Source organism: Lithobates pipiens, unplaced genomic scaffold (assembly GCF_037356315.1).
Source record: "Lithobates pipiens isolate NorthernLeopardFrog02 unplaced genomic scaffold, aLitPip1_a1.2 Scaffold_16, whole genome shotgun sequence".
Lineage (NCBI taxonomy): Eukaryota > Metazoa > Chordata > Amphibia > Anura > Ranidae > Lithobates > Lithobates pipiens.
This window is the reverse complement of record NW_027507748.1, coordinates 589,140,851-589,165,497: the sequence shown is the minus strand read 5'-3', so window position 1 is coordinate 589,165,497 and position 24,647 is coordinate 589,140,851. Positions and strand designations below refer to the sequence as shown.

At 42.0% G+C, this 24,647-nt stretch overlaps 1 protein-coding gene across 2 annotated transcripts in view; it reads right to left on the bottom strand.

Moving 5' to 3' along the window:
• Positions 1–8,590: 8,590 nt before the first annotated feature.
• The window catches only part of SPRYD3 (SPRY domain containing 3), an 80,035-nt gene continuing 63,978 nt past the window's right edge, over positions 8,591–24,647 (bottom strand). For both annotated transcript variants that reach the window (XM_077483894.1, XM_077483893.1), the window contains 4 exons: positions 24,030–24,087; positions 20,603–20,722; positions 20,348–20,517; positions 8,591–19,248 (listed from right to left, as the gene is read on the bottom strand). In XM_077483894.1, coding sequence (XP_077340020.1) covers positions 19,114–19,248; positions 20,348–20,517; positions 20,603–20,722; positions 24,030–24,087 — 483 coding nt within the window. In that variant the 3' untranslated portion in view covers positions 8,591–19,113. The remainder of the gene's footprint in view (positions 19,249–20,347; positions 20,518–20,602; positions 20,723–24,029; positions 24,088–24,647) is intronic.

Below are 24,647 nucleotides of genomic sequence, written 5' to 3'. Positions count from 1 at the left end.
CTATAAGTAGGATTTGCACCGAGATAGAGACGGTAAGACTTCCACTATGCAGGACAAACATTTCTACTCTTGTGTATAGGTATAGTGATTTTTTTTTAAACCACTTGACCATTGGGCACTTAAACCCCCTTCCTAAGCAGAGCTTTCAGCTTTCGGTTCTCTCACATTTTGAATGACAATTACTCAGTCATGCAACACTGTACCTATATGAAATTTTTGTCCTTTTTTACATACAAATAGAGATTTCTTTTGGTGGTATTTAATTACTGCTTTTTTTAATTTTTTGCGCTATAAAAGAAAAAAGACAGAAAATTCTGTAAAAAAAAAAATGCATTTTTCTTTGTTTCTGTTGAAAAAAATTGCAAATTGGTAATTTTTCTTCATATATTTTGGCCAAAATTTATACCGCTACATATCTTTGGTAAAAATAACCCAAATCAGTGTATATTATTTGGTCTTGGTGAAAGTTATAGAGTTCACAAGCTATGGTGCCAAGCTCTGAAAATTGATCACACCTGAAGTACTGACGGCCTATCTCATTTCTTGAGACCCTAACAAGCCAGGAAAGTACAAATATCCCCCAAATTACCCCTTTTTGGAAAGTAGACATTCCAAGGTATTTAGTAAGAGGCATGGTGAGTTTTTTGAAGTTGTAATTTTTTCTCACAATTTTTTGCAAAATCAAGATTATTTTTCACAAAATTGTTATATTAGCAGGTTATTTCTCACACACAGCATATGCATACCAAAAATGACACCCCAAAACACATTCTACTACTCCACCCGAGTATGGCGATACCACATGTGTGAGACTTTTAGACAGAGTGGCTACATACAGAGGCCCAACATGCAGGGAGCGCCATCAGGCGTTCTTGGAGCATTACACATATAATTTCTTGGCTACCTCTTACACTTTTGAAGGCCCTGGAAAACCAGGATAATGGAAACGCCCCAAAAATTACCTCATTTTGCAAAGAAAACAAGCCAAATGTATAGTCTGTGAGGTATAATGAGTCTTTTGAACATGTAATTTTTTCTACAAGTTTTTGGAAAATGTATAAAGAAAATGAAAACGCATTTTTTTTTCTCAACGTTGTCCATAATATACACAATATTTCTAACACATAGCATGTACATACCAAAAATTACACTCCAAAATAGATTCTCCTACTCCTCCCAAGTACAGCGATACCACATGTGTGAGACTTTTCCACAGCGTGGCTACATACAGAGGACCAACATGCAGGGAGCACCATCAGGTGTTCTAGGGACATAAGTTTCAAATATAATTTGACTACCTATTACACTTTTGTGAGGCACTGTAGTGGCATGGATGAGCATGAATGGGGATGGATGACTAGGGATGGGGATGGCTGAGCATGAGTGAGTATGGATGGGATGGCTGGGTACAGCTGAGTATGGCTGGGTATGGCTAATTATGGATGGGGGTGGATGAGATGGCTGAGCATGGGTGGATAGAGGGATAAGTGTTGCTGAGGATGGATGGATGGCTGAGCATGGATGAGGATGGATGGCTGAGTATGCTCAGTATGATTGGTGAGTATGGATAGGTGAGCATGGATAGAAGAGTATGCCGAGTATGGCTGGGTGAGCATGGATGGATGGATAGAAGAGTATGCAGAGTACGGATGGGTATGCTGAATATGGATGGATGGATGGATATACAGAGTATGGCTGGGTATGCTGAGTATGGATGGGTGAGCATGGATGGATGAGTATGCAGAGTATGGATGGGTATGCTGAATATGGATGGGTATGCTGAGGATGGATGGGTATGCTGAGTATGGATGGATGGGTGAGTATGCTAAATATGTATGGCTATGCAGAGTATGGATGGATATGCTTAGTATGGATGGATGGATGGGTATGTAGAGTAAGGATGGGCATTCTGAGTATGGATGGGTGAGCATGGATGGATGGATGGATATGCTGAGTATGGATGAATGAGCATGAATGGATGGATGTAAAGGTTGGAATGAGCACGAATGGATATACGGAGTATGGATGGGTATGCATGGCTGAGAATGGATGGATGGATTTGTCACATATGTGTAGTGCCCACAGCGCTGCTGCCACCGATCTCCCCCCTCTCCGCTCACACTGTACAGAGAGAAACCGGATATCACACCGTTTTTTTTACATGTGATCGCTCTGTCATTTGACGGAGCGATCACGTGGTAAACGCCCATTTAGAGGACCCGGCGGTCACGGATGTGTTCGGGTGCGTGCCCCAGGGGGGCGCATGAGAGCAGGATTGTGAGGGGACGTCACTGTACGCCCTCCCCATTTACTGACACTTATTATAATACATTTCTTTCTTGCCCTACACACCCTTGTTTAGAGTGCAAGAAAGGTACCACATTGCTTAATAGTAGTGTGTGAACCTTTTATGCTAACAAGGCCAGTGAATACTTGATCAGATTGTGCCCGTTACCGTGACTTAAGATATTCACCTTAAAGGATATGTTTTTAGAACATGTTACATGTTCCACCTATATTCCAGCAGCTGCAGTCTCTCTTCCCCCCTCCCTAGTGACAGCAGGTGGGCATCTTCCCCAGGCGCCACCATTTAAAAATACTGTGGCCATGCGGGGCTTCATCTGCCCTGCCACATCATTCATTCACAGAGTTTTGTGAATGGGAAACAAGTTCTGACAGCCTTTGCAGCTGTTGGATTGTATTTCTCAATAAACCACCAGGCACTGTTTAGCACTCTGGTAGTTCATTCTTTCTTCCTGTTGGTGTGTATCTGCCTGCCCATATGAGGTACAAATAACCTGAGAAGTCAAAGTGGGAGTTAGACCAAGTGAGTAGATTACTATATACTTTATACATAGTATATATACTTACATTCAGTTAAGATTATGAGTGAGATCAGCTCTCAGTGAGTTTTTGTTGACTGTTAAGGGCATGGTGGAGTTGGAGATACCTAAAGAACACCTAGGAAGAGAGAACTCAATCTGGATTTCCTAGGATTTCAGTGGGCTATTGAGATATTACTGTATGACAGATGGGCAATTTCACCATTTTCCCCCGTAAGGCCGGGTTCATATACAGTATCTGCGGCTGCGGTTTCCAGAATAGGGTTACGGTGCATCTATGTTCACTGGTTCAGGTGTGAATCTTTGGGTCCGGTTCAGGTGTCAATTCAGGCAAACAAACACAGGACCCTTTTGGAAAGTGGGCCGCAGCCATCTAAGACTTGTGTGACCCGGCTCCATTGCGAGCCGGGAACACTTGCATGTTGTGCGAATTGGATGTGGGGAACCCTGCATTGAATTGGCACATAGAGGCGATTCAGTTCGCATTGTGCGCTATACAAGTATTTCATTCATGTGAACCTGGCCCCAGTCTGATACTTCGATGTCAACCAATTCTGTTAATTATACCACAATTGAGGTATACTCAATAAAGCCATGATATTTATGGATTGCGTTTTAATGTCGCCAAATCTCATGGTACAGGTTAAGGGTTGAGTAATGTATATGTTTTAGAAACGCTCTGAACTCCTAAGATGAAATATCAGCTTGTGCATGAACAAGAGGATGTTAGTCTGGATATCTTGGCTTCCAAATTCTGCTGTCCTTGTAAAAATGGATTGTTCCTTATTTTGGTCTGAAGTTTAGACCTTTACAAAGATACTGTTTACCTTCCTGTAGTGTAACAACATACATAACTTTTCATGCTAGTATTACGGACAACTAGTGGAGGACAAAAGCATCAGTGGGTATAACCAATGTTTTTTGTGGTCCTTATAACCAGGGGTGTGGTAGAGGAGTGTCCCCATTATCCTTGGTTTCCCAGAACATTAGTTTTTTTTTTTAATCACGGTGATTACTATAGGGGACACTGGTCATAACTTCTAAGAGACTAGAAGTGTTTAAGCCCTTTTGTATATGGCTGTCAATAGGGACCCCCAACAGTCCTCATACATGCCAGGCATTATCAGGTACTGCAGTTCATAGAGTATACAAAAGTATTTGCATTGCTTGTAACTAAAGATAGTACAAGGCTTTGTGGATGCAATGCAATAAAATACATCAAATCACGTTAATGGATTTCTAGAAGAAAAAAAATTCTGTTTGGTTGCTAGGGGTGAGTTTGCGTTACTGACTGCTGTATTATAGTGGCCATAAATAGCTGGGTGGCAGTGGCCCATCTTGGTGCTTAGCCATCGACTTGAATGCTGGCAAATATCACTGGTATTAGCAATACTTCAGTTTTCTTATTTTTATCTTTCTGAACTTGTTTCTTTACACTTTTGTTAATCTGCTGTTTCTGCAGAAATGGTAATGTATAAATGAGCAGAGATCTGTATAAACATCCGTGAACGAATGTTTCCATATTACTTGTGACATTCCAGGTAGCTAAATGATTGTCTCATAGCAGTGTCATCTGCTTATTGCAGCTTGTAAAATGAATTGCAGCATTCTTATCCATCTGTGATCACACCCACAAAATGGCAGCTTCCATGTGTGCACATTTAGAGTAACTTTATACTAATCCTCCACTCTTTGGAGTAAATATCAATGTGCCTGGAGCATTCTCTGTACCAGATGCAGGACATTGTAGCGTGAACTTATGGTTGGTAAATTCACATAATGCAACTCCTCTTCTGAATGATTTTAAAGTGGGTGCAAGGGGTATTTTTTTAAAATTTTATAATAAACATGTTCTATATACTTGCCTGCAATAGTTTTGTACAGAGCAGCTCTGATCCTTCTCTTCCTGGTCCCCTCCTCGGTGCTCCTGCACTATTCGATGTGCCATCCCTAGGAAGCCGCTTCCTATTGCTACATACCTGTAAAGCTTGATGTCGAGTCTCTGCCTGCCATCATAGACACAGATGCTCCACTCCAGCACAGGGTTTGATTGACAGGCAGGAACCAGTGGCTCTTGCTGTTATCAATCTGCCTTGTGAGGAGGGAGAGCACAAAGAGAGCCATTGCTCTCAGGCACAGTACTGGACTGAGATCAATTACAGACAGGTTTTTTTTTTTTTTTTGTCTTGTCTTAATGCAGAAAAAGCATTAAGGTAAAAAAAAAACTTCTTTCTTTAGAACCACTTAATACACTTATGCCATCTTTTGCACCATGTCACCCCCTCATTTAGGGTGTGACATAATGCAAAATGCCCAAATGGACTAATTGCTCCCAGAACTGTCAAACATGTACTTGTAACATTGTTTCGTTATTGGCTTTATCAGAAGAGGTCATAGGCCTGTCGAATGATTTTGTGCTTTCCATAAACCCACCCTGCCACCATACTGAACATTAAAGATGATTTTAGGCAAATATGGAAGATATCTCACAGCTTTTGGATTGCAAGTTATAAAACAAAATGTGCCAAGGATGTCCTGGATCTTTATACAGAGAAATATATTCATTATTTATAATATATACATAGCATATGTAATATATATGTAATAAACTTGCCAGAGCCAAGAGCTTTTGTGATATTATTATAGGGAAAGAAAATTTTAATTTTCTATGCAAGCTTGATAAATATTTTATCAAATGTCTATATCTTATGTAAAAAAAAAATTATCAATAAAAGCAACCTGTAATAAATACTTTCACTCAGCCTTGCTGACTTGTCAATTATTTTCAGCTGCCCCAAAAATGTGGAAATGTTTACTAAGGCCCCATACACACTATTAGATTTTCTGCAGACTTTTGTTTTCAGATTTACCAAAACCATGTAGTGCAAGGGCCTGCCTGATTGCATACAAATTGAAACTCTTAGGCTGCTTTCACACTGGGGCGAGAGCAGCGTCGGCGGTAAAGCGCCGCTATTTTTAGCGGCGCTTTACCGTCGTTTTAGCGGCGGTGTGCGGGCGCTAGCGGGGTGGTTTTAACCCCCGCTAGCGGCCGAAAAGGGGTTAAACCCGCCCGCAAAGCGCCGCTGCAGCGGCGCTTTGCCGGCGGTATTGCCGCGGTGTCCCATTGATTTCAATGGGTAGCAGCGTTATAGGAGCGGTGAATACACCGCTCCTTCACCGCTGCAAAGATGCGGCTGGCAGGACTTTTTTCACCGTCCTGCCAGCGCATCGCTCCAGTGTGAAAGCCCTCCGGCTTTCACACTGGAGTTAAAGGGGCCGGTTTTTTTCAGGCGTTACACAGGCGCTATTTATAGCGCTGTTACGCCTGAATACCGCCCCAGTGTGAAAGCAGCCTTAAGGTTTGACCTCATATTATATGGTTTTGGTAAATCTGAAGACAAAAACCTTCAGAAAATCGAATAGTGTCTATGGGGTCTTAAGCCTCGTACATGGTACAATTGTTGGCCAACCGAGCATCTGATTTTTGTCAAAAGGGCATGTGCCAGGATCTTGTCTTGCATACTAAAAGGTACAAAAGTGTCGTGCAACAAACACAAAAGTAGCAACGTAGTACGAGGAATTTCAGCTCTTGAGCGCCACCCTTTGGGGCCCCTTCTGCTAATTTCGTGTTTGGTGAGCATCGATTCCGAGCATGGGCATTTGTACTTTCGACTTTTGTGTGATGGATTTGTGTACTGACCATACAAAAGTCTGACATCAAACCGTTGTCTGCCGAAAATGTACTAGCCTGTCATCCAACATTTGTTGGCAGAAATTTGGACAACAATTGTCAAATGGAGCATACTAACGGTAAGCTTTTAGGACAACAGACAATCCCCTGCCAAAAATCGTACCGCGTGTACGAGGCTTTGGGCTACATTCACAACATGACATTCTGGATCGCAGGCGGAATCACTGCAAAACGTGGGACACACTTGCAATACTTACTTTTAATGGCACCGAAACCGCGGCATGATTTTGCTACGCTTGTTGCCCGACAAATCGTGGTAAAATCGCAGTACGTGGTTCTGGAACTTCTTTTGGGTAAAACCTTGATTTTACTGTAATTCGTTAGGCGCCATTGAAAGTAAAGTGGATCCCAAGTGTCTCCTGCGTTTTGCAGCGATTACACCCGTGATCCGGAATGCCACGGTGTGAACGGAGCCATCAGCTTCTGTTTTTTTTTTTAATGCTTAATTGAACAAGCTGAAGTTAGAAGCCGATTGGCTACCTTGCACAGCTGCACCAGATTTTGCACTCTTCAGTTGTAGTAAATCAACTCTCTCGGTCTACCCCTAAAGACTCAGTCCCTAGAATTCACAAAGACTGGTGCAAACAGATTTTGCAAAAGTGTTATGCATGTGTTCTAAAAGTAGTGTATAGTGTGCCAGATTCATGTATCTGTCCAGAATGTGCCATTTAGAGGTAAAGTTGATCTAGGGAATATCAGATTGCCTCCTGGGGGGTCAGGAAGGATTTTTTTTCCCTACTGGAGCAAACTGAATCATGCCTTTTTTTGCCTTCCTCTGTATCAACTGTGGGTAAAGATTGTGTATATATATTTTTCAGCCAGACTAACTATGTAATGCAGGCATATGCAATTAGCGGACCTCCATGATGCCTCTGGGTGTCATGCTTGTTGCTGTCAGAGTCTTGCAATGCTTCATGGGACTTTTAGTTCTGCAACAGCTGGAGGTCCACTAATTACATATTCCTGATGTAATGTGTACTTGAATTTGGCTCAGGGTACAGCCCTTTTAGAATGCACACAAAACACTTCTGCAACGGGTCTTTTTCTGTATGCCAAAAGATTTGGTCTTAATGAGTCCCCTCTTTCATAAGATACAAACTGCGGTATTTTATTTCAAAATCTGGTGCTGGCACTGCCCCACAATGTAAAAAGTAGCGCATTTTAGAGCTACCTGAATTTGGCACACAGGCTGCTGTTGGAACCAAAAGTGTTGCAGATGCTTCATCAATTTGGTGCAACACATTAATGCCATAAAAGTGCAGCAGCTTTTTGAATCCCCCAAAATATGTTAATTTACCTGTATGGCATTTTGCGTCAGCACTCAGTTTTCCTGCTCCATGCCCATTGACCTTGCCAGTCACAGTGATATAGAATCACTTCCTGCCGATGCTGTATGAGGGCCAATTCAAAGCAGCTGCTGCGTTACAATGCAGTGACTGGTGTGTGGTGCAGTCTGGCTGGATTGCTGCAGTGCTAATGTGTGGATAATGGCATTTTTTTTTTTTTATGAACTATTGAGATGTCACACAGACACATTGCCCATCGTGTGATGCAAGGCAGTGGATTGCTGTCTGCTGCGCAGTAAAAAAAAGTATTGCACTTTTTCAGCACACACCACTGCAATGCATTGGTGTAAACCAAGCACAGACTAAGCATTTTACTGCATCTCAGCTGACCCACCAGAGTGAATAACACCTTTATGCCTATGGTTGAATTTTTTTTTTTAATTTGCGCATAAAATTCATATGCTACCTAGAGTAGTAGGATATATATAACTCCTACATCACTACTGTTCCAATATTGGAACAAGAGGCTTTAATGGATTAATGACGCAGTCCTTTCCAACCTACCAAACCAACACCTCAGAGAATCATGGGAATTGACAGTCAAGTGGCACCACTCTCCACCCACAGCTGTAGTCAACGTGAATAAAAAGACTATTCAGTTAAATTGTTAACATATGTACACACACTTCACAAATCAGAAGGCAGCCATATAAATAGAGATCTGTGTTTTTATTATATGTATATAAACATGTTTATTGATTATGTACAGACATTGGGATATGTTCTAGTGCAATTCCGTGGAACCGTAACAAAACCAAATGGTTACATGGAAAAAATGGGTGGCATTAGCAGCAGGCAGACAGTTGGGAAACAAGACTCCCTCCTTCCTTCACTAGTGAAATTCAGCCCCTGAGATTTCTGCAAGTTTACTTCCTCTAATATATAGAGGTAACACAGCTAACTAAAAGGAATGGTGTTTTATGGCCACAACAGCCTCTGTATAGACAAGGGAAACCAGCCAACGCTGACAGACATACATACAAAGTTCTATCATGTGAATGAAAGTTTTAGAAGGCAGAAAATGAGATCCTCTTATGGCTGCCACCAAGAAAACCCTTACCGATGGCCCTTCTCCAAGTTTGTTCACCTGTCCCTTTTCCTGTAACTAAAATTCAGAAGTTACATCAGTAAAATCCCTACTTATTAGAATGTGGCTAGTTTACATTTTATGCAGCTTAGCACATAAAAAAACAAAAACAAACACCACAAATAGAATTTGTGTTAATCATGCTCATTGAAATGAATGGTAAACACACCAAAAGACATACACCATACAGATTTGTGTAGTTCTAATCCACTGTGCCAGACAACCTGCCTATCTTGAATGTCTCCACATAATACATAAGGAAACACGTGCTGACTACCCCACAAAAACACACACAAATGCCAGCAGTAACTTGGACCGAAACACACAACTGTATGTACATAGGTGTGAAAGGTTACTTTGGCTTGATACTCACTGTGCAGTGTGTGTTGCAGCATGTGTGGTCACAAACGTGTGAATGGGCTGATAGTTTACCATTCCTACAGAACAGCAGCCCATAGATGTGAACCAGCTCCTCAGCAAACAATGGGATTTCTACTTGAAAATGCATTTTCGTGCAGCAAAATGTATGCATTTTACTGCATGAAAATGGATAAGTGTGAACAGGCCCAAAAGGTTTCTAAATTCAGCAGTCTAAGCTGAGCAACAGTGTTCAGATCTGACTTCAGGGTGCCCCATGCATCTGGTGACTTGGTCGCCTGGCTGCTGGATGAAGGTGCAGATATAACATTTGGCTTAATGTTGCTGAATGTATTAAAGAAGATCTCTACTTATGAAATATTGTAATTTTTAGATACAAATATTGCTTAATTAAAAGAGGAAATAAAGTCTTCTTCTTTAATTGTACCTACGGGTAAGCATATAGTAAGGCTTACCCATAGGTGCTGTAAAGATCTCCTAAACTTGCACCATTTAGGAGATATTTACTATATATGCTGCCCCCGATGTCATCGGCGCAGCACCCCCTTGTGCCGTCTCTTCAGGACCCGTGCCGTGACCAGCGGCACCCGTGCGCATACACGGGAGTGACGTCACCGCGGCCCTGGCCAATCACAGCCCCGGTGCCTGCGAACCGGGAAGAAACTCAGGGAAAGATTTCAGCCGTGTAAGCACGGGAGGTGGGGGGGGGGGGTGTATCGTTCTAAGGCATTTCATAATGAGCTAGTATGCCTTTGTCTTGCAGGTTTTTTTCTTCTTCTGAGGTTTACTACCTCTTAAAATCATTTTAATAAAAACTAAGGCACTTAAAAATATTCAGCAGAATTTTAGCAGACAGATTGGCAGGAATAATCTCTTACCTTATATCCCCCTATCAATCCGGCTTTATTCCCCATCGATTTATCACTGATAACATACATCTAGCTGCAGACATTATCCAAGATGCTAAATTAGCTTCTAGGAAATGCTTCATGCTTAGCCTAGATATACAGAAGGCTTTCGACAGCGTCTCCCGGAGCTATATATCCACTCTCCTACAGCGCATGGGTTTCCAGGGCAAATTTTTGCAAGCCTTTCAGGCCGTTTATCAAAGCCCTAAAACACGCATTAAGATTCCCGGCTGTAGTTCAACATTCTTTAACCTAGGAAGGGGGACCAGGCAAGGGTGTCCACTTTATCCTTTAGTATCGTGGTGGCCAGGGGTTCTAATGCAAGGGCGAAAATTAAACAACCCAAACATTTCTGGCTATACCAAATGTCCCTCAACCTATAAATTTTGCATGTACGCTGACGACGTACTAATGTTACTCACTAGCCCCCTAATTTTGTTGCCTAATTTACTACAGACCTTTCAAACTTTGCAAGAATATCCAGACTTTCAATAAATGTCTCAAAGTCAGTAGCCCTTCCAGCGGGGTTTCCACCCGAGGAGCTGCACCAGCTGAGACAAACTTATCCCTTCACATGGGCTGAGACCCATCTCCCATATCCAAGTATTAATTTAACAGGAGATTTTTGCAAACTTTTTGAAGCCAACTATCCCCCGATGATAGCCAAATTGAAGAGAACCCTTAGACTCTGGTCCCCTCTCCATATTCCTTTCTTAGGCAGGATTACGGCCCTCAAAATAACAATCCTCCCCAGGTTACTTTACCTGTTCTGTTCCCTCCCAATCAGACTCTACAAAATATATCTGCTTAACGTTCAGGCCCATTTTAATAGATTAATTTGTCAGGGAAAACCCCCGAGATTTGCTAAAAATGTTTTATACCCCTCCTCAAAGAGAGGGGGCTTGGGAGTCTCTCAAATATGGCTCTACTACTTAGCCAGTAGATACACGCAACAGGCCCAATGGAACATTAGGAACTCCAGGGTCCCCTGGGTCAGATTCGAGAATCTGGTCCTCTAACCCTTTTAACTTGGAATTGGCTTCCAAAAACCAAGTGGTTGCAATAGGACTGAAGCTTTGGAACCAACATAAGGCGAAATACAACCTTATATCACAAACATCTCTAGGAGCCTCATTCCTCGGAGACCGCAGATTCCCCCCCGGCATATGATCACCCAGAATCCTTCCTGGTCTGGTCAGAACAAAATTTGACCACGTTAGAAGACTTTCTGGTCGGGTTGAAGTTTGCCACATTCTCAGATTTACAGACTCGTTATATACTGGATAGGGAATACTATCATTTCCTACAAATCCGTGATTTCGTTCAACAACATTATACCAGACCTTATTCAGATTCTAAAACACTCTTTGAGGACTTAAGCCACACATCACCCTGCCAAAAAGGCCTCATCTCGGGAGTTTATAAGATACTAGAATCAGTAGATGAGAAACCCACATTGAAATACAGATCCCAATGGGAGCAAGAACTTGGTCTGGTTGAGAGGGACCTGGACTGGGAGAAGAGCTGGCAAAACATGCGCAAATGTACAAAATCGTTAACAATCAGGGAGACTTCCATTAAATGAATGACACAATGGTATTGTACCCCTGTAAAATCTACCCGCAAGCCTCCCTATGTGCTTTAAGGGTTGCGCCCATTTGGGCACCTATCTGCACGTATTTTGAAACTGTGAAAGATTGCAACCCACATGGAAGGAGGTACTAAAAATGATTGATAAATTGGCGGGGGGGGGGCATGACCCTTTTCGCCCTTGCATGTACGCTGATGACGTACCAGCACTATCTCCTATTTTAGGCTCTCCCTAAAGCTCCCAAACCCTTGATGAGATTGATCCACTCAGCTTGTATCGCTATGCAGTGGGCCACTGCACTACACTGGAAGACACCCTTGGTCCCATTCGCACAAGTTATATCACGCATATCATACCCTACACAATTCTATTCCCATATTTGAGGCTAAATGAAACCCTTGGTTCTTGTTCAGACTTCAAGACTGACCGTGATTAGTTTAGTTGTTTTGATTTCTTTTCATTGTTCTCTTTTTTTAGTTAATTGGAATATCCTGAGATTGTTGTAAACCGTCTTTTATGATTTCTCGAAATAGATGCCACTTTGGCAGGCTATGACTTAATTGAATGCCATCTGTCCATTGTTCGATGCTATACCTGTTATATTGAATGATGCAACTTCTTTTGTACGGTAAAACTGTTACTTTTAATAAAACCGTTGTCCACAGAAAAGTAATAGAGGGAAAATCTTCCAATGGGGACACTAGTTCTGGAGACCTGTAAGGGAATCTCTTGGGGCCCCACTTCAACGAGCACACTAGTTCTGGTGCTCCCAGAAGATTCCTTTAATTTGCATAAATATCCGCTCACTTCTTGCTTTTGCCACAGGACAGGAAATTAAGGTAAAATCACCACAATGGGACAAAGATGGCAAAAATAAACCCTCCCTTACTTTACCCGAAATAAAAAAAAAAAAAAAAAAAAAAAAAGGTTTTGCCTATAGTTCTACTTTAATGACATCCACAGTTCTCCGAATTCACCTCTTGCTGCTCATCTGCCTCTTCCTTTTCAACATGTCACGGCTTAACAAATTTAAAATCATGAACTCCAAACACGCATCTGCTGACAGCGCTACTTTTCATGACCAACAACGCAGGAGTCGAGCGATGAGCCTGTTCATACTATAGTCAAAGGGAGATTGTGTAGTTACTGAAGGGCATAGAGTGACAGTGAAGAATTGTTACATGGTTATAGATAGCTATCACAGCATCTCCATTTTATAAAAATATTCTGCTTTCCGATTACACGTCATTTGACTTTTTTTCTGGAAATGTGGAATCTGCTAATGTACAAATCCCCAGCTGTGTGTCCATCTCCTCCACCACAACACTAAATGTAGCTTTCCATGCTCTGCAGTGTACACTGCATTGTATCATAGGAGCAGTCTCTAGAAGCTAAGTTCAACGTTAAGGAAAAAATTTTTAAATGCACATATTTTTGCAGCGAAAAAAAAAGTGCATTTATTATTTCCCCCCCACAAAAGACTGCAAAGTTCAGGTTCCTGCACACTCTTCCTCTAGCTTTCTGCTCCCACCTATGTACTGGCTTTCAGCTGGAGGAGGCGTCAATGAACTAGGAGTGCACCAATTACCACACTTGTAGTCCATTGAGAACTACAAGTCCATCTGCTGCTTTGGCAGAGAGGACTTGTAGTTCATTCCTTTGGCAGATTTCTGTAAATGAATGATGTAACTGTGTGGGTGGAACCTCACACAACCGTGCCCAATTTAAAAGTCAGATTTCTTGCACGCTGTCACTGGGGTGGGACGACCCTTAGGCACATGTTAAACCCTAAATATGGGTGTAACATGTAATATGTTCCAAACTGTGAACTTTAATGTATATTGAAAATGGGAGATCACAGCGCACAAGACACAGTCCTATAGTAACTCCACTATAACTAGAGTAGGTGTAGGCTCATACTATGGAGATTAAAGGCTAAAGACAAATTGCAGAAACAAAAGAGAATGTGCTTCTTTAGGCAGTAATATAAAAGACTTTAATGTGCCCAAAACGATTAAAGTGGTTGTAAACCCTTACAACTAACTTTGACCCACAGGTAAGCCAAGATTAAGGCTTACATGTAGGTCCAAGAAATATCTCCTAAACCTATACGGTTTAGGAGATATTTACCCGAAGATAGCCACCACTGTCAGCCCTGCGCAGGCCGCAGATCGCGGTGATATGCCGCGAGCGTCGGCTCCTGTGCGCATGCGCGGGAGTGACGTCATCGCGGCTCTGGCGAATCACAGCGCCGGAGCAGCGAGACACGGAAGTCGCTCCGGGATACATGGCAGCGGCAAAGAGGAAGACGGAGGACCGCTTCGTTCTCAGGTAAGTTATTCATAATGAGCTAGTATGCTATGCATACTAGCTCATTATTCCTTTGCCTTACAGGGTGTGCTTTTTTTTTTTTTTTTATTTGTCTTTACTTCCTCTTTAAAAACACTTACAGAAATGTTGAGATAAACAAGCTCATACAATTTGGAGATGTCCAGCCGGGGGAATTTCCATTAACAATCCTGATGGCGGGTCTCATTATCGGCCAGCCATGTTAGAGTGGTATGGCAGGAATGTTGGAAGGGCCACCACGCTGCCGGAGCCAGCGTGGAGCGCAAGCACCCTGAGGGGGGGCAAAAACGTGTTTCGGCGCATGTGCACCAGCTTCTTCATAACCCTTGGTTACACCCCCCCCCCCCCCCCACACACACACACACACACACACACACACACACACACACACACACACCGGCCCTTTCGTCATTCCTGACATGCCGCTAGGCCAGCCAGTGACAAGACCCACTGCCAGGATTGTTAATGGAAATCCCCCTTGGACGTTTCCATATTATTGATTAACTTGTTTATCTTTATCACAACAATTCTGGAAGTGTATTCAAAGGGGTTGTAAACGCAGAAGGCTTCTTATCTTCATGCATTAGGATAAAATGCCTTTTCTGTGCAGCAGCCCCCCCTCATACTTACCTGAGGTCCCTCTCTGTCCAGCAATGTCCATGAGTGTCTCAGCTGACCCGATTGGCTGAGACATAGCAGCAGCGCCACTGGCTCCTGCTGCTGTCAAAGTCAGCTAGCCAATTGGGGGAGAAAGGGGGCAGGGCCGGGTCGGGGCTCTGTGTCTGAATGGACACACGGAGTTGTGGCTCGGCTCGGGTGCCCCATAGCAAGCTGCTTGCTGTGTGTGCACAGAACAGGAGGGATGTGCCAGAATCTGAGAAGAGGAGGATTCGGGCTGCTCTGTGCAAAACCACTGCAACAGAGCAGGTAAGTATAATATGTTTATTATTTTTATAGGAGCCTTTACAATCATTTCAATAGTTTAACACACATTAGTCTAGATAGAAGCACCTTCTCTTGTTTCTTTCTATTCTTCCACTAGAGCCTGCTACTCTCAATTGAAATGCCGCTGGAATGCATCGCTAGACATCTGCTTTGCCTACTCCCTGCTCATTTAGACTGTATACTTCCTGGCAATAGGAGGGTCCTTTTTTTGCCTTGAGTGCCCTATATACAACTACCTCCTGTAAAGATACACTGTAGTCTGCACTAAGTGCTTTTAATAAAATAAAAGCCATTGCAGTTTATGCATTTCCATGGAGTTAGACAACGGCAACAAGTACCTAATGCATCGTCTAATGACATGGTAAACATATCCACATGGAATGTATGAGGATGCAGGCCATCTAAGCTGCTCACTTACAGATACTTGTAAGAGAAGGAGGCACACAAAGCTTACACCTGTCACACTTTACATCCAGATCATAAGAGAAAAGGAAAAGTGCAAACACTGAAAGGGATACCTGCAAATGTATTTACTAATGTGAACTATGTAGCGAATTCTTCTGAAATATCATTTAGAAAAGTCAAATCAAGAGTAGATGATCAAGAATGTGTAAAACAAACACACCCCATCCATAGGAAGACCGCCTCTTCCAGTAATCGTCAGAATTCCCAGATCAAGGAAGAACACACTACACTAGAGCATGTTAGACACACTCTAACATACAAGAAGGTTTATGTACAGGTGCACTCTATTATTTCAGTGCATTGTCCACTGTATTTTGGCAGTTTTAGATTTTTATTTTTAGCATATGTTAGTCATTTCCAATTTGCATTACTGTGAAATGCCTTATTTTTTTGTTTGACTGATTTGTTGGTGATTCGAACTGGCCATAGCATCAAAGAATAGCCAGATGTGCATGCAAGCTCAAACTGTCTCCCAATTTCTGCATGCACAGCTTGGGTTGCTCAGGGTGCACAATGTTCCTGTCTGGTCACTGGCTTATCTTGGGGGAAGCAGCAAAGTTCTTAAACTTATCAGATGGCCTTATCCTCTGCAGAATTGTCCCCATAGACATTAGACTGGAAATTCGTCCAATGTCTATGGCCCCCTTTACAGTAAAAACTGCACGATTCTGCAGCCAATATGAGAAGATACAACATTAGTGGAGTTTCTGTGAGTGAAGCACAGGAGTATGAAAGTTGCAAGGTGTGCTTTGTGAAACGGTCTCTGCCCATCAGATACTGAAGAACGTAATATTTGCATGTCTCCTATCACACACTCCATCAAAGTCATCATAATCCGTGATTGGAGTTCACATGCAGGGACCAATTCACTAAGGCACAGGAATTTTAGAACGCAAGGGTGTTCCCTTATTACATTTATCCTTACACTTAAGCAGCTTTTCTGCCTTCCTCTGAAGACAAAACAATCCAATCATGAGAATTAAACAAAACAATGAAAATGGTGCACAAGGTATGCTCTTGTGAAGACAATGAAGGAAACAAAGAAAAATGCAAGATCCAAGAATGAAACAAAGAATGCCATGAGACCTTGAAGTCAGCAGGGAAATCATTACACTGGCCAGTCGTACTGAACAGAGATTGAACAACCATTCTAATCAAGACTACAATGCTAGACAAGCCAAGGGCCCTGTGTGCAGCCCAAGCCAACAATCAGCAGGACACGCAAGTGAGAATTAGCAGCAGAAATAGAGGTAGTTATGCCATATTAAATATAAATAAGGAATCACGTGTTTCTCATACTTTTCAAACCATGCAAAAAGTTAGAAAAAAAAAAAAAGACAATAAAATCTTGTCATGTAAACACAAAAAAAAATGTACAAGAGTAGAAATAAGTGCTAACCAAGACTGCTTAAAGCTGGCCCGTGATGAAGGCTTACCTGTGTGCCAACCAACAGCCATTAAATACAGCAATAACGATTGGCTTAAATTATTTAAGTGACAGAGAAAAGATTCTGCGCACGCACACGCGCACGCACGCACACACACGCACACACACACACACACACACACACACACCTCATAGAAATATTTATGCAGCAGCATCATAGCTCACACAACCAAACCCAAAATACACTGAGTCTTGTGTATGTGGCTGGTTTCCTTCTAGGCAAGATAGCCATTTGGATATTAGTGTAATCACTCTGATGTGGTTTGCCAAGCACCTTCAGAAGCTTACCAATGTCCTGCTGAAGCTTTTACCTGTCAAGTGCCAAGAGCTGTACAGGAAATAAATATATACCCAGCCCTGGGAACTTCTATGGAAGTGCTCTGTGTAATTAGTATGCACGGATTGGAGGTAGCCAGAAATCTTTGGCTACTACATAAAAAGAAAACCTTCCAGTTCCATTCATCATAAGATTCTTCAGCCTAGGTAAGCTCGCACCCTGAAGAGTAGGTGGCTGTGGTCCCACTTGGTGGATGGGTGCAGGACTGGGACCCATCTACTGGGAAATGCCAACTCTTATAGAAAGAGAAATACATTTCCCTAAACGCTTTTGACTCTCTAACTTCCTCATAGGCTTATTAATCTAGTCCACCCAAAACCAATATTTCAGCAGCTGGTAGGTAAAAAACAAAATACAATGGCTGCTGTTGCTAAACACCTAGGGTCTCTTGCCCACAATATTCCTGGTTTGAGCATCTATTTTTTTCAGCCGGTCTTTTTTTTTTTGTATGCATTTGTGCGTATTTCCGCACACACAGGCGTGTGGACAATTTTTCACCCAAATTTATTCTCGCTTTCACAATATGATAATGGACATTTGCGTGCATTAGGCATAAATTACTGACCAAAAATGCAGATTTTTGTTTTTTTTTACTGAAGTATACATGGTGCTTGTTTATGCACATGTGTGCATAGGCACATTACAACTAATGGGATACAATAAGCTGTACTGAGCTTTTTCAAGCCGTAATGTGCAAGAGGCCTAAGTGCCTGGCTGTGCTGACCCACCAACTTCAATATTTTCATTTACTGACCTGGAACATCAGAAGTTAACATTATGGTGCTGGGTCAGTGATGCACTACTAAAGTGAGGCAACCAACAGGAAAGCAGTAACAGCTTCCATGTGTCTCTCTAGACAGTTTCCCATTTAAATGACCATACAGTTCATTATATGTCTTCAGCAATGAGATTTGTATATCTGGTTTTCCAGGTCTGTGCCCTTGCATTACAAGGGCCTGCTCTCCTGCTGAGTTATAATTTATTGGGAAGAATGCAAATTGAAATTAGGAACATGACTAATATAAGACGCGACTGGTGAAGGTGGATGAGCACAGAGCCCAGGTCTATGTCAGCATAGAAGTCCCCAGTTATAGGGCAAGCTGGCAAATTACCCAGCCCACTTGGCTTCAGCAAAAACTGAACTATTGGTTTAGGGAGGACCAAGCTTTCAACTGACTTTTTCAGGCTTACAGCTGAACTGCAGGCAGATATGCAGTTGAAAATATTATTTTACTTTTTTTCAGCTGGTAAAGAATTTCCTTTTGAACCAAGTATTTCAAGACATTTTACTTGCAGTTCCACATTAACTGCCAAATGCCATAACTCAGAATGGCAGATATTCAAGAAACTAGGGATCGGGTAAATCTACATTCATCTTGTAGCTGGTAGTCTTCCTACTGTGGAACAGGAAGCCATTTTTTGTATTAGTGATAAAACATCTGGTTCCCCTACATTCACTCTTGTTTCCTGTCCCATCACGTCTCCTGCTATGCCAAAACTTAAAAGTCGTGGAGCCAACAATCACAGGCAAGGGCCACTGAAACACATTTCCAGACACGAAGAAGCACTATCACAAGCCCACGTGCAAATCGTGCATGACCAGATGGTTGGTAGAAGGGGAAGAGGACTGAAGAATGCAGCGTGTTCTCCCATGGAGGTCACTTGGTCATCCACTCAGCGGGTGCAGGTCCACTTTCACCTTCTCCCCACTGCTCAGCATTCCTATGGTTGGATAAAAGCCACCCTGAGGCAGAATGGACTCCTTTTTGCCAATAATCTTCCCATTCCTTGTGAAGAAAACCTGTGGTGGGGAGACAGGCAATCCCATTGATATATTACAGTATCCAGAATTCTCCAAACAAGTTACAGTTAAGGCTAGGCTCACACAAATGCGGCCATGTATAAATCGCACTGGTTCCTGACCCCCAGACAAAATGCACTGCCTTGTGCTGCTCTTTAGAAAACCCTTGCGAGATATTATATTCTTAGTGCCACCCCTATGCATCAGAAAACACAGAATGTTTTCAGGCGTGGAAAGCAACATGGTACCATGCATTTACATTTAGCTACCCTGCAGGTGCATTTTGGGAAAAGGGTTGGGGATACTTACCCATTCAAATTAATTGGGCGGCTCTGCCTGTTCAAACGCACCCATACAAAAATGCAGAGGTGTGAACATAACCTTACTAAAAAGCAGGGTAAGGATTTCTTTCCCCACAAAGAATGGACACTGTTACACCACGTTTGTATACACATAACTCAACTACACCAATGACTGCTGAATTCATGCAGGGACAGAGCCTGCAAAGCTACCATCCCATTACTGGAACACAACTAGCATGCTAAGGTGGAGTAACTGCAGACACAGGGAAAAAATAATTTAAATTTGAGTACTTGGTTGGTTGATGCTTTAAAAATAAATAAAAAAGGGATTGTCATGATGAAATTCCAGTAGCCTGGCTGCAATGCTGATCCAGTGGCTTCAATGTTTTTTCTTGTTTTTTTTTCTGTAAATCACTGACTTAGAACAAGAAAATCCAAACTCCTCAGTGGTGACTGGCTAAGAAAGCTCTTTATCCTTTCAATGTCATAAAACATCGGAATACAAGGAGAAAAAAGTGAAGTGAAGTGATCTATGTAATGCATCCATTTTTACTGGCTTTGTTATGAAGCTTATTTGTTGGGTGGTGACAGGGTTATTTCAGAGTGAAACTGCACCTTTGTTTTGACAAGCAACTGTGTGGGTTGGCAAGCTGCCCTGTTCATAACTTACTGGATTGGGACAGGCGATTATGAAACTGGAGAGTGGTCTGGGGGCAGGAAGCACTACAACATAACTGGTTTCTTTTGGAGCACCATGTACAAAGTATTTCCCATTCAAATCCTAAGCCATCACATACCACCACTTTCCTGCCCTCGTGATCCCTTTCAATGTCCTCTTCTTCCTCCTCCTCCTCCTCTTCTTCCCCGTCCTCTTCCTGCTGTTGTTCTCTCCAGAGATACATGACATTCCGAACTCCACGTTGCTGCAGCCTCAGTTCCTTCATGTCGCTACTGTCATCACTTTCACCTAGAGCAGGTAAGAATTGAGGAATGTGTAACATATTTACCAATACAAAGCACATGACAAGACAATTCACTAAGCTGATCCATACCTTCACTGTCCAGGATATAATCCCTTGGAAACATAATTCCACATCCCATGATATCACCCTTGTAACAACGAGGCCCAAAAGGATCACCAACGCCACTGCCATGAAATATTTTTCCATCATCTGTATGGAAAGCAACACATAAAAATGGAAATTTTCTCTGCACATGTAAGTGTTCGCTCCTATATACAGTGCCTTGATAAAGTATTCATATCCCCTTGAAATTTTCCACATTTTGTCATGTTACAACCAAAGACGTAAATGTATTTTGTTGGGATTTCACGTGATAGACCAACACAAAAAGCGGCACATAAGGAAATTAATAAATGGTTTTCAAATAAATATGTGAAAATTGTGTCAATATTTTGTAGAACCATCTTTCACTGCAATTACAGCTGCAAGTCTTTTTGGGGATGTCTCTACCAGCTTTGCACATCTACAAAGTGTGACATTTTTACAGATTCTTCTTTGCAAAAAAGATCAAGCTCTGTCAGATTGGATGGCAAGTATCTGTAAACAGCCATTTTCAAGCCTTGCCACAGATCTTCAATTGAATTTAGGTCTGGACTTTGTCTTGGCCATTCTAACACATGAATATGCTTTGATCTAAACATTCCCTTGTAGCTCTGGCTGTATGTTTAGGGTCGTTATCCTACTGGAAGGTGAACCTCCGCCCCAGTCTCAAGTCTTTTGCAGACCAACAAGTTTTCTTCTAAGGTTTCCCTTTATTTGGCTACATCCGTCTTCCCATTAACGCTGACTGGCTCTCCTGTCCCTGCTGAAGAAAAATATCCCCACAACATGATGATGCCACCACCATGTTTCATGGTGGGGATGGTGTGTTCAGGGTTTTGCTTCCAGGCCAAAAGGTAACATTTTGGTCTCATCTAACCAGAGCACCGTCTTCCACATGTTTACTGTGCCCCCCCCCCCCGCGCCTTTCTTCTTGCCATTCTTCCATGAAAGCCAGATTTGTGGAGTGCATGACTAATAGTTGTCCTGTGGACAGATTCTCCCACCTGAGCTACGGATCTCTCCTCCAGAGTTACCACTGGCCTCTTCTCTGATTAATGTTCTCTTTGCCCGGCCTGTCAGTTTAGGTGGACGGCCATGTCTTGGTAGGTTTGCAGTTGTGCTATACTCTTTCCATTTTTGGATGATGGATTGAACAGTGCTCTGTGAGATGTTCAAAGCTTGGGATATTTTTTATAACCGAACCCGGCTTTAAACTTCTCCATAACTTTATCCCTGACCTGTCTGGTGTGTTCCTTGGCCTTCATGCTGTTTTCTTACTAAGGTTCTCTAAAAAAAAAAACTATGAGGGCTTCACAGAACAGCTGTATTTATACTAAGAATAAATTACACACAGCTGGGCTCTATTTACTAATTAGGTGACTTCTGAAGGCAATTGGATCCACTAGATTTTAGTTGAGGTATAAGAGTAAAAAGAGAGCTTAATACAAAACGCACGGCACACTTTTCACATATTTTGTAAAAAAAATAAAATAATTGCTAACCATTTATCAATTTTCCTTCCCATTCACGATTATGTGCCACTTTGTGTTGGTCTATCCCATAAAATACATTTATGTTTTTGGTTGCAACATGACAAAATGTGGAAAATTTCAAGGGGGTATGAATACTTTTTCAAGGCACTGTATTGCCTTATTGTATTTTGAACAATTCAGCATACAACCATTCCACAATAGATTAAATAAAAGCACCTAGGGTCTGCTCTTCTGTCGGCAAATATTATGTTTTTTGGGGTTCAGAGTAATAGTAGCACTAAAGGCAAAAATGGAATAGAGTAAGGGAGGGTTCTAACCCCTTTTCAGTTTTTTTTTACCCTCTGTCACCCATTAGGGAGATTTCCCAAATTCCAGTCAAAACAGGAAGTGAGAGGAAAACGCTCCAAAGTGAGGGAATCCCGGGTATCACCAGGATTAGTGTCCCTGTTGGAAAATGTATTACTTTTCTGGAGACAACCGAAAATGTGGGATTTTCTTTTACTTTCGATAACGATAAATAAAACCAATAGAGGGCAGAATCTCCCTAATGGGGGCACAGATCGAGAAGAAGAAAAAAAGAAGGAAGTAGTAGTAGTTTTGCCCTTAGTTATACTTTAAAAAAATTACAAGTTTACCCTCGGAACATGCTACATATTCCACCAGTTTTTAGGGTGGAACATGTAACGTGTTCCCATTGCTGCAGCGTCTCCCCGATCTGTTGCATGTAGTGACAGTGAATCGGGGATATACTCCCCCAACTTGCTGTCACAATTTTTTTTAAATTGTGGCTGTGCAGGGCTCATAGTTCTGTGAATGGGAGAACTACAAGTACTGATAGCCTTTGTGGCTGTTGGCTTGTAGTTCTCAATGAACTACCAGGGTGCTGTTGAGCGCTCTAGGTAGGTTCATTGATGCTTCCTGTCATTGTGTAATTGCCTGCATGAGCAGACAGGTTACAGTGACAGTCTGCAATAGCCCTGCATTGCACCCACGGATGGCTCTTAATTAAAATTAAAATAAATTATAAATGGACATTTACCTGAAAAAGATGTGCATTTTTATAGCAGGTGAACTTATCCCTTAAGGCACAAGCATACATTTAGGTAACCACAGGAACTGTACATAAATTAGTAAACATAGACTTGGGACTATTTTGATATTGGCAAGGTTACGTACATGCTGGTTCTTATAGCTCTCAAAAATCCCAATTTCCCATAGTTGCAAGCTCTCCACAGTCAGCAAAGCCATTTCATAGTCAATTGATGGCATTGTGCAACCCGATGGAATCACATTTTCAGAAGGCCGAATAAATTAAGTGACACCTTTGTCATGCCACCCTTCGGCAGAAAAGATTTACAACAGAGGAATATTCAAGGCGATACTAAAGTCTTCTTTTTATGTAGTGGTTTTGCAGAGAGTAGCCCAGATCCTCTTCTCAGGTCCTTCTTCAGTACACCTGCCCCCCACCCTTCCTGTTGAGTGCACCCACAGCAAGCTTTGGGGGTACAAGAGCTGAGCTTCAGCTCTGTGTCCATTCAGACATGAAGCCAAGACCCGACCCCACACATTTTCTCTCCTCATTGGCTCACTGACTTTGATTGAGCCAATGGCACCAAGCTGCTGTCACAGCCAATAAGGAGGGAAAGTCCCAGGCAGCCGAATCTCTTATGTAACTGGATACAGATGGGCTCAGTTAAGTATTAGGGGGTATGAGGGAGCTGCTATACACAGAAGGCTTTTGATTGTAAAGCATAGAATGTATTACGATATTAAACCTTCTGCTTTTACAGCCACTTTAACCTACGTGTGTTACCCATAACTAAATTACGTTTTAAGTAAAATTGGCAGCCAACTTTATGCAAAAAAATAGCTGCACCGCGCAGTGATATCAGGCTTGTATTTCATGACAGAAGTATTTTTACCTGCATGATAAGCCACAGAACCCCGACTCCAGCCTGGATGTCTGTTCTTTGGGTAATCCTGTAGGAGAGAGAAAAAAAATAAATAAAAAGTACACCAATTTATTGGTCCCGAAAGTCCTGAAGTGGACAGTTCAATTAAAGGAGCTACAGGCAGTGGTGAGAAACTTGCTGCCTTCCTTCAAGATGCAGAAACCTATATACCATATGAAAGGAAGTGGTCAGTGTTAATAAACCATATAATATATAAGAATTTTGAAACAGGCTGAAAAGGGAGCTATTCCATAAGGCATGTGTGTCACATTTCTGGTAGTGTGTATGTAGTGGGAATTCTTTTTTTCTTGTTAGTACTGACGTGTGCGACACATTCTAGTAGGTTTTACAACAGATTCAATTTAAAAAACAAAATAAAAAAAATAAAAATTTAGCTGACTGCCTGAAGTTGCACTTAAATCCTATATCAGGGGTGTCCAAACTTTTTTCAAAGAGGGCCAGATTTGATGAAGTGAACATGCTCGAGGGCCGACCATTTTGCTTGACATTCTTTAAACCATTAAAATTCAGTCTAAGTGTGTTCATCCGAGCACTAATACATGGCCCAACAAGAATTCTCTTGCCTTT